We start from the raw sequence: 11,741 nt of genomic DNA, 5'->3' as shown, positions 1-11,741 counted from the left end.
TAATTCCTAAGATTCAGGTTGTATTATTATCTCCTGCGTAATATGAGAATGGACATACGTTATTGATTTGCCTACGCACATTCCTTTGCCTTATAAGCGCATCCAAATTAAAGTATATTATGTACTATTGCTGCTAATAAATATTCTTAACCCAGATTTGTGTGGAAACCGTGTCATTGTGGAGGTGTTCTCATCATATACTCGTGTACTGTATGGCCAGTAGTAATGTACATAAGACGGTAGTGGTTTAATGATACCATACTTATTAATACAGTCAGGGAATTGTACCCCTCAGTTACAATAAGGTATGGTGTTATTGTTCTTTTTAGCTTCCTATTAGTTCTAGTTGGATCAGGCCATCAATTATTGACGAGTTTGATTATTTATGAAGTCAGAATAAAAGAATAAAAATAAAAAATAAGCGTGATCTCTTTCTATTCATTTCCACCAGTGGCCATCATGTCGTCGTCGGATGAACAACAACAAAACGAAGAAGAAAGCTACAGATACGACTTCTGCGACGCCGCCCACCCGTCCGAGGTGCTGGAGGCGCTGAGGCAGTTCTACGTCGGGGGTCTGTTCACGGACGTCGCCCTGCAGTGTGCCCCCTCCTCCTCCTCGGCGGGGGGGCAGGTCTTCCGCTGTCACAGGGCGGCCCTGTCCGCCCGCAGCTCCTACTTCAGAACCATGTTCACGGCCGACATGAAGGAGCGCTCCTCCGACGACCTCATCACCCTGCGCGGGGTGGACGGCGAGGTCCTGGGCGCCCTGGTGAACTACGTTTACACGGCACAGCTCAGGTACGTTACGTCTATACCACGTCTATACCACGTCTATATACCACGTCTATACCACGTCTATACCACGTCTATACCACGTCTATATACCACGTCTATATCACGTCTATACCACGTCTATATACCACCTCTATACCACGTCTATACCATGTCTATACCACGTCTATATACCACGTCTATACCACGTCTATACCACGTCTATACCACGTCTATATACCACGTCTATACCACGTCTATACCACGTCTATATACCACGTCTATACCATGTCTATACCACGACTATATACCACGTCGTCTATACCACATCTATACCACGTCTATACCACAACCACAACACCAGACGGTCCCCACCAGACCCTCACCCCACCCACCCAGAGCACCCAACCACTTCCAATGTACAGTCCCCCCCCCCACCCCACCTACACAACCTCCTCCAATGTACAGTTTCTTCCCCCTCAAATGTATATCTTTTTTAGACCCTTTTTGTATCACAAACAGTACTGTGTTTGTAGATCTGGTATGTCATAAATGTATAGATGTAGCAGACAGTACTGTCTATCTGTATGTCATATATGTTATGATGAATTGAAAATGGGGGACCCTGATGTAAACAAGACGAAAGTCTTTCTCTGGTCTGCATCCCCTTAACAATTGTGTGTATTGAGCTGTACTGTATTATTTGTACCCATTCTGCAATCTGTTAATAAAGTTTTCAATCAATCAATCAATCAATCAATCAGGGAGCTCCACAAATCATGATAAACCCAGATTCGGCTCAAACAAGGGACTAAACACGTTTCGCAATTATGCCACAACAATGTGGAACGCCCTACCCACAGCCGTAAAGGAATGTGAATCACTACCCACTTTCAAAACCGCTCTCAAAGAGCACCTACGGGAGACTGCAATCCGAAACCGGCCTCTGTAAAAATGTCCTAACCCAACCCCCTCCAATGTACAGCCCCAAATGGGGGACCCTGATGTAAACAAGACGAAAGTATTTCTCTGGTCTGCATCCCCTTAACAATTGTGTGTATTGAGCCGTACTGTACCCATTCTGCAATCTGTTAATAACATTTTCAATCAATCACTCAATCAATCAACCAGCATCACGGAGGGCAACGTGCAGAGTCTGCTGGAGGCGGCCGACCTGCTGCAGTTCAACCCCGTGAAGCGGGCCTGCGAGGACTTCCTTGCGCGCTTCCTGGACGTGGACAACTGCCTGGGCATGCAGGTGTGTGGGTGATTTTGTTTACTCCTCGAATCGGGACAAAAAGGATATAGAATATTAGACGACACCATGGAAAAGAGTTCAAACATCATGTTTTGTAAATGTATTGAATAATCGGAATTAGAATGACATCATATTTATGTAAGGTGGTGGTCCCATGGAATACTTAATAAACAGACATTAATGACATGACAGAAGATATATGTCGAAAAAGAATAACCAGGAAGGGGATAGAGAAGTATTAGTAGGAAATAAGAGAATAGATGGAGAAAGGAGAGATTGAAGATAGAAGTCCAGAAAGACAGAAAGAGGGCGTGTGACTCCAGACCAAGAGTATTGAAGATATAATGTTTGTTTGCAATGTTTGCTGGAGCCACTTCATCCAGACGGCACACCCCGGTCAGAGAGCGGACACAGACACAGAGAACAGTCCTTTGTAGTTTAATTAGGATCACATGATGGAAGGAGAGTGATATCTCAGAGTGCTTTCCATCCAGGTTGTAAGGCTGGATGGAACAATGAAAGATTGAGTGAGTGAGTGATTGAGTGAGTGGTATTCTGCAACAGATAAGCAGAACATACAATAATTAACAGAGGTACATACTTACTAATCATGACCTGAACACACACACCTAAAGATGCTATCTAGCATATTAGCATTGGCTCAATTAGCCGCATGGACCAAACATAACACAATTAATTGGCAGAATGCAATGGCATCCAGAAATTACACATAACTGAAGAGATGCTATAGCATATTAGCATTAGCATAGCTCAATTAGCAGCATGGATCAACACAACATAGCAAACCAAATCATAGTCATACATGCATGTCACAGCATCTCAACACACAAGGCAGGCTACATATGACATGTATCTATCATTACCATAGGCACATTATTTGTAGGCTATTGGTGACTTACTTATTTCATGAACCCACAAAACCCTCAGCTCGGAACTAGGCAAAATCTGCATATGGCTCGCCGACAACATACTATCATTACACATGCAAAACAGAGTCCATTCTCTTCGGTTCAAATAACAAACTCAGCAAGACCGACGGCTTCTCAGTGGGTGACAATATTGTCACAAGGAAAGATGAAATTACCTACCTGGGTTCCATCCTAGAGGCTAATCTTTCCTGTGACAAAATGGCATCCAATGTAATAAAAAAAGTCAACCAACGAACTCGATTCTTGTACCGGATCTCCTCTCTGGTAAAAAAGAATACCCTGAAGACTCTGGCAGGAGCACTCATTCAAGGGTACTACGACTATGCTTGCACCTCATGGTACCAAAGCACCTCAAAGGCACTAAAAACCAAATTACAAACATCTCAAAACAAACTAGTCAGACTACTGCTTGACCTGACTCCTAGAGCCCACCTCACCCCTGCCCACTTTGACAACCTAGGATGGCTTAGAGTAGACGACAGAGTACAGCAACTTGCAATGGGCCTGGTCTACAAGATACACTACACGACCAAGGTACCCATGTACATGTCAAAATACTTCCCAAAGGTCAGTGAATACCATGATCACAACACCAGAGGGAGCTCCACAAATCATGTTAAACCCAGATTCGGCTCAAACAAGGGACTAAACACGTTTTGCAATTATGCCACATCAATGTGGAATGCCCTACCCAAAGCTTGAAAGGAATGTGAATCACTACCCACTTTCAGAAACACTCTCAAAGAACACCTACGGGAGACTGCAATTCGAAACTGGCCCCTACAAATGTCCTAACCCAGTTGTACAGTAAATGACCAAGTATGGCTTTGTCAGTATTCCAATGTACAGTGTACAGTGCCCCCCCCTACACAACCCCCCCCCCCCCCCCACCTCCAATGTACAGCCCGCCCCCCCCCCCACCCACCCCCCCCACCTACCCAACCTACTCCAATGTACAGTTTATACGTCAAATGTATATACACTCTTTTTCTGGACACTTTTTGTATCACAAACAGTACTCTATTTGCAAATCTGGTATGTCATAAATGTATAGATGTAGCAGTACTGTCTATCTGTATGTCGTGTGTGTCATATATGTTATGATGAATTGAAAATGGGGGACCCTGATGTAAACAAGACGAAAGTCTTTCTCTGGTCTGCATCCCCTTAACAATTGTATGTATTGAGCTGTACTGTACTGTACCCATTCTGCAATCTGTTAATAGACTTTTCAATCAATCAATCAAAACACTCTCACTGGGAAAGCAGACAGCAATGGAACACATGGGCGGCAAGATGGCTGCTGTATTTAAACCCATTAGGACCCCTGGGCTGTCCAGAGAGATGCCAGACTATAAATAATACGACCCCTGGGCCATCAAAGAAGTGCCTGAATGGAAATAACAATACACAGCATAACAAATAGTGGAGAATTTACAACAAAGAGAGTGGAGTCCAGCCAGAAAGGAGACACCGGAAAGAGAGAGAGAGCTAATGTCCTAGCCCTCCTTCTTATGCTCTGCTCTGTCCATAGGCGTATGTGGTCGGTGGCCAGGTAAATGTACAGCTGCTTGGCCTTGACACAGACACACCACTGAACTAAAGGGAGGCCTGAATAAACTTACATAATGTCATAACTCATACTCAATATTCTATATATATATATGTAAGGGATAATGTATAGCTACGAGGTCATTGTCGCAAAATAATTGACAGACAGAGTTTAGAATACCGAGGCGCCTCGCCGAGGTGTTCTAAACGTCAGTGAAGGTCAATTATTTTGCGACAATGACCGAGTATAGCTATACATTATCCCGCTTATTACATGGCTAACTTACTAACAATATACCTAATTCATTTTACACCATCGACAAGACGAGATCAAATGCAGACGCAGTTGTTCTGTGGCTCCGCTGTCAGCCCAAATAAAGTTATTATTATTATCGCCGGCAGGTGTGTCTGATTGCACTGATGCAGCGTGTGTCAGTGATTGCTCCAGCTGCGAACAGCGGTCATTATTGCTTGGTCGCGATTGTGATTGGTCAATAGCGCTAGTTACCCGTATCACCGGTGATTATTGCTCGGTTGCCCATGGCAGCGGTGAATTATCGAAAAATAATTCACCGCTGTCAGGGGCTATTGACCAATCACAATCAAGCATTTCGGCTAATGTTAAAACGCCATGTAATAAATATATATATATATATATATATTTCTTTTTTATATTTTATTTATAGCGTTTACAGCTTTTTGTGGTCAACAAGGACCTTTTGGCCACGCAGGACCGACAGCGGTCACGCAGGACCGGTAGAGGAGAAAGAGGGGTGAAACGGGAGAGGAGAGGGAGGACAATCGAACCCGGGGCGACCGCTTCGCGACTCAGCGCGCTACGAGGTGTGCTACTGGAGCGCCCCCTCAATATTCTATATTGATAATGATTGTACCTAATAACATTTGATAATAACTTTTAACTTAGATCAATGGGTCTCATTCTCCAAGGACTTACGACAAAAAGGGCTTTCTCTTAGGGCCATTTGAGACATTTTCGGGCAAGAAATGAATATAGACCATATATTATAATATAATATAAATTATATATGTTTTATTGGGACGGTAAATCCCAAAATCGGCCCGAAAAGGTCTCAAATGGCCCTAAGAGAAAGCCCTTTTTGTTGTAAGTCCTTGGAGAATGAGACCCAATGTCCCCAATAAGGTAAATAATAAGTACAACGTCACCGAATGTTCTCTCAACAAGCCTGATAATAATAATTTCCCACACAGGCGTTCGCCGAGCTGCACGTCTGCCCCGGCCTGGAGAGGGCGGCCCGCCGGATCACCCTGTGCCGCTTCGAGGAGCTCGTGGAGCAGGAGGAGTTCCTGGAGCTGGACCGCGACAAGATGAAGGTTGTCCTCTCCGCGGAGAACCTCAACGTGTGGAAGGACGAGGTGCTGGTGGACGCCGTGGTCAAGTGGGTCACCCATGACCTGGACAATCGCCTTTACCAAGCCGCGGACATACTGCGCTCCTTGTTCCACCTCGACCTGGACGAGATCTACTTCAGGACCGCCCTGGACGTGCAGCAGAGGACGCCCGTGGCTCACGACGAGGGAGGCATCAAGTCTGTGATCGTCCAGGCTTTATTAAAGTCCAACCGCAAGAAGATCTCGCCGGCCAGCGGCAAAAAGCTCTCCCCGACTATGTACATCGTCGGCGGGTACTACTGGCACCCCCTCTCGGAGGTCCACATCTGGGACCCGATAAGCGACACGTGGGCGCAGGGGAAAGACATGCCGGATCACATGAGAGAGAGCTACAGTGTCAGTTTACTGGGGGCGAATATCTACGTGACGGGGGGGTACAGGACAAACACGGTCGAGGCTCTGGACTCGGTGTCGATTTATAACAGTGACGAGGATGAGTGGACAGAGGGCTGTCCCATGATCACGGCGCGGTACTACCACTGCTCCGTCACGCTGCACGGCTGCATTTATGCCATCGGAGGATACAGGGGGGGCGCTCCGGAACGAGAGACGGAGTTTTATGATCCTCTAAAAAAGAAATGGTTTCCTGTCGCCAGTATGATGCAAGGTACTAACCGAACCAAGTACACCCCATACTGTATTATTGTGTGTGTACAAACATTTTAAAGGTAGAATCTGTAAGGCCTTTAAAAGGTAGAATCTGTAACGGCGTCAAACGGCGAACTCTCTATAGGCGAAAGAGCCCCTGCTTGGTATTGCAGTTTTTTTTTTTTACGTTTTAGTTTTGGTCTGACGTGCGGGTTGGAGTTTAGTAAGTTATTATAATGTGTGGATTTCTCCAGACCTCTCTCGGCGGGTAGAGCCTGAGGTGTGGCCAGGAGTAGCAGCCCCTCCCCCATATACCCACTGAAATCCAACCCACACATTATAATAATAATAATAATAATAATAATAATAATAATAATAATAATAATAATAATAATAATAATAATAATAATAATAATAATAATAATAATAATAATAATAATAATAATAATAATAATAATAATAATACACTTTATTTCATACAAGAAATGCAGCTCAAACTGCTTCACAACAGCAAAAAACAAAACAAAAAAAAGTCAAGGTAAGACACAGAAGAACGGGCCACAGCTCCCCCCCCCCACATTAGGATCCAACATCGCAACAGGCCTCTCTGTTTACGGCTTGATCGTCACACATAAAACAGACCATTTAAAAAATTATAAAAGAGTAGCAGAATAGTGCAATAAAACAGTTAGTCAATTAGAATAGACAGAGTAAAATAATGCAATAGTGCAGTTGTGAGAATAGACGACCAGTGGTGCAGTGCTGGGCAACCGCGGTCAAACGGCGTTTGGGCTTCGAAGTGCGCGCATCCTATTATTATGCAAAGTCTAGGTGATAATGTAAATGTAAATAAGTGCCCAGACTTTGCATAATAATAGGATACCGTTTGGCCTCCGCCCATATTACGACTGCACCCCTGTAGACGACACAAAGGCGTTGGAGCCCACACCCTCAATACAGGATATAAAGACTGCTGTCATATTAGACAACAACAAAAATGTAAACAAACTGCTCTTTTGCCTAGAGGTCGCTGTTTGACGGCGTTACAGATTCTACCTTTAAAGGAACACGCCGACATTTTGGGAAATTAGCTTATCGTCTTCTCCAGAGAGAGAGACAAGAAGATAGATACCAGTTTCCTCTCTGTGCGTTCAGTAGAAAGCTATCTGGCTGCATGTTAGCCTAGCTTAGCACAATGAATGGAAGCGGACAGTGCCAGTTAGCCTTAAGCTAGCTGAACGCACAGAGAGGAAACTGGTATCTATCTTCTTGTCTCTCTCTGGAGAAGACGGTAAGCTAATTTCCCAAAATGTTGGCGTGTTCCTTTAAGTGATGACACATCTTTACACACCTGGTGCTTTAGTAGCTGATGCTGTGGACTGATGCCAAAAGAAGTAAGATGTGCGAATACTGACACGATGACGACGCTAAACTCTTCCTCTCACAGGTGTAGGGAACGCCACGGCGTGTGTGATGGGAGACAGGATCTACGTGACGGGAGGCCACTATGGATACAGAGGAAGCAGCACCTATGAGAAGATCCAGACCTACAGGCCGGACCTTAACGAGTGGAGCGTTATAACCATAAGTCCTCATCCAGGTGTGTGAACGTGACGAGGAGGCTACAGTTGAGACCGGTTTTTACAACAAAACAAGTGTTGTAGAATTTAAAGGTGCTGTGGATAACATTCAGCCACTAGGTGTCGCACTAGAGCACCACAGTGTGTCATTTATCCAATCGGGTGCATTCCACGTGAGGAAAGTAGGGAGGGGGGATACATGCATGCAACTCGTAAACAACAACATTCATTTTGGACCCGCACGTTTTTTTTTTAAATGGTCAATTCATTAATTAATAATTATTTTTTGGGGAAAAGCAATACTTTTATTCTGCACCTTTCTAAAAGTTCAGTGGATGTACATGTAACGGAGGTACCACAGTATATCCACAGTCACGTGGTACAAGTAGTTCGGTGGCTGTGGATGGTAAGCGGTACTGCAAGTAAACTCACTCCCCAGAGGCATCCAAACTGAGCGCTTAGGGGGGATATCCTTTCTTGGCGCAGCGGTTTGTGATGTCGGCCCCGGTGCGGGAGACCGGGGTTCAACTCCCACTCAGGGCGATCCCTTAACAGGGGTCGAATAGGAATTTGAAACACAACGCAGAGCAATACGAGACCGGCTACACGTGGTGCCGTTAGACCCGGATGCCCTGGGTGGAGTGAGTTTAGGGGGGTGAGTGTAATGGAGGTACCGCAGTCTATCCACAGTCACGAGGGACAGTAAGTGAAGTGGCTGTGGACGTTAAGCGGTACTGCAAGTAAACTCACTCCCCAGAGGCATCCAGACCCAATAGCAAGAAGTGAATTCACCTCTTGGTATAGTGGTCTGTGATGCCGCCCGCGACGCGGGAGACCGGGGTTCAACTCCCACTCAGGGCGATCCCTTAACAGGGGTCGAATCGAAAAACACAATGCAGAGTAAGATTACACCGGCTACACGTGGTGCCGTGACCCGGATGCCCTGGGTGGAGTGAGTTTAGGGGGGTAGTGATGGCTGTAGGTAGTAATATATACATTAGCATAGTAGGTAGTAATATGGACATATTAGCATAGTAGGTAGTAGTATAGACATATTAGCATAGTAGGTAGTAGTATATAGACATTAGCATAGTAGGTAGTAATATAGACATTAGCATAGTAGGTAGTAATATAAACATTAGCATAGTAGGTAGTAGTATAGACATATTAGCATAGTAGGTAGTACTATAGATATAGTAGGTAGTAGTTTAGACATTAGCATAGTAGGTAGTAGTATAGACATATTAGCATAGTAGGTAGTAATATAGATATAGTAGGTAGTAGTTTAGACTAGGGCTGTCAGTTTATCGCGTTAATTAGATTAATTAATTACACAGCAAATTATCGCGTTATGAAAATTAACTCAAAATTAATTACAAAAAAATATATATATATATATTTTTTTTAATAACTTTTTTTTTTTTTATCTCATTCATTCAATAAGAACGTAGAATACACATTACAGACTTTTTTTATATGGTCCATTTGCATGTTCTTGGTATCTGATTCTAGGGACATCTATGGATCTCAGGGAATGTATTCCCAGTGTCAGAAATACTGTGTCTGTTACTAGGCTTGAGTAAATTGTAATGAACCAAATGAGAATATCAATAATTTTTTTTTTATCTTTGACTGTGAATAACACTATGCTCAAATTGACCAGACCTGAAAAATCTAAGCAAATTAATAGATGGAAGATGATTAAACAGAAGGTTTTGTAGATACAGTACTGAATTCTGCCATCCGGACACATGCTATTTGAAATATGATTATAGAATATAGAATATCAGGCATAAAATGGTTATGCGATTAAAATGCGATTAATTAGATTAATTAATTACAAATCCTGTAATTAATTAGATTAATTTTTTTAATCGCCTGACAGCACTAGTTTAGACATTAGCATAGTAGGTAGTAGTATATAATAGACATAGTAGCATAGTAGGTAGTAGTATACACATTAGCATAGTAGGTAGTAGTATATAGACATATTAGCATAGGTAGTAGTATAGATATAGTAGGTAGTAGTATAGATATAGTAGGTAGTAGGTAGTAGTATAGACATATTAGCATAGTAGGTAGTAGTATAGGCAAGGAAGATTAATTAGTGGAAAAGTGCATGACAGTAAAAGACAGTACAAAGGTTAGCGTGTTTCTCTTTAGTTTCTTTTTTGCATTTAATTTCAGATATTGATTGTTGGCGTTTGTTTTTATCTCCAGAGTATGGACTGTGTTCCGTCTCCCTCAACGACAAGCTGTACCTGGTGGGCGGACAGACGACCATCGCCGACTGCTACGACTCCGAGAGCAACGAGTGGCGGTCGATGTCGGCCATGCAGGAGAGGCGGATGGAGTGCGGCGCGGTCGTGATCAGCGGCTGCATCTACGTGACGGGGGGCTACTCCTACTCTAAAGGGACCTACCTGCAGAGCATCGAGAAGTACGACCCCGAACGGGACACCTGGGAGATAGTGGGCAGCCTGCCCAGCCCGGCCAGGTCGCATGGCTGCATTTCTGTTTACAGTGTTTAGTGTCCTTCCTTTATTAGAAAACTCTAAATAATTAGTGTTCTTTTGTGGGGGGGGGGGGGGGGGGGGGGGGCGATCCCTATGTTCCCACAGCCCTATGTTCCCTCAGCCCTATGTTCCCTCAGCCCTATGTTCCCTCAGCCCTATGTTCCCTCAGCCCTATGTTCCCTCAGCCCTATGTTCCCTCAGCCCTATGTTCCCTCTGCCCTATGTTCCCTCAGCCCTATGTTCCCACAGCCCTATGTTCCCTCAGCCCTATGTTCCCTCAGCCCTATGTTCCTATAGCCCTATGTTCCTACAGCGCTATGTTCCCACAGCCCTATGTTCCCACAGCCCTATGTTCCCTCAGCCCTATGTTCACACAGCCCTATGTTCACACAGCCCTATGTTCCCTCAGCCCTATATTCCCACAGCCCTACTGTATGTTCCCACAGCCCTATGTTCCCACAGCCCTATATTCCCTCAGCCCTACTGTATGTTCCCACAGCCCTATGTTCCCACAGCCCTATGTTCCCACAGCCCTATGTTCCCACAGACCTTTGTTCCCACAGCCCAATGTGGGAACATAGGGCTGTGTGAAGTGAACATAGGGCTGTGTGAAGTGAACATAGGGCTGTGGGAACATAGGGCTGTGGGAACATACAGTAGGGCTGTGGGAATATAGGGCTGTGGGAACATAGGTCTTGGGCCATAATTGTGGGGGTGACAGAGTGATTTACAAACCCTGTCAATTTGTATGTATTCATGCAGCCACACAGCACTGCTTTATTATTATGTGTTTTTTTTATTCATGTTGAAGCGAGTCTCACACTGGCACGTATCCACGACCGGCGTCACTAGGCTCGTCCAGTCCTGTTTCTAATGAAGAGGTAGCCTGTGTTAGCCAGAGGATTAATGATGCAAAACCATAAGCCTGAATGCCAAACACTGAACACAGTGAGAGAGAATCATGCCAGCGATTCAGGAGTCTGATCTTCTTGTTTTGTTGCCATTTTGTTTTATAAGACAGACTGCCTAATGAAGCCACTTAAAGCTGCTTAAAGCTGCTTTAAGTGGTATTAAATAATCAAATGGTTAAAGGT

At 44.4% G+C, this 11,741-nt stretch overlaps 1 protein-coding gene across 1 annotated transcript; it reads left to right on the top strand.

Annotated features, from left to right (window-relative positions):
- Nucleotides 1–459: 459 nt before the first annotated feature.
- Nucleotides 460–10,662, top strand: klhl23 (kelch-like family member 23; the record flags this gene model as incomplete). The annotated part of the gene is made up of 5 exons (XM_084314354.1): nt 460–800; nt 1,905–2,031; nt 5,763–6,570; nt 7,999–8,151; nt 10,352–10,662. 5 exons carry the CDS (start codon nt 460–462, stop codon nt 10,660–10,662), a joined length of 1,740 nt encoding a protein of 579 aa, XP_084170480.1.
- Between the last annotated feature and the right edge of the window lie 1,079 nt (nt 10,663–11,741).

The sequence above is a fragment of the Notolepis coatsorum genome (genome assembly GCF_963971535.1).
Source record: "Notolepis coatsorum genome assembly, chromosome: 5".
Lineage (NCBI taxonomy): Eukaryota > Metazoa > Chordata > Actinopteri > Aulopiformes > Paralepididae > Notolepis > Notolepis coatsorum.
The sequence above is the reverse complement of the archived record's forward strand: the minus strand, read 5'-3'. Positions and strand labels throughout refer to the sequence as shown.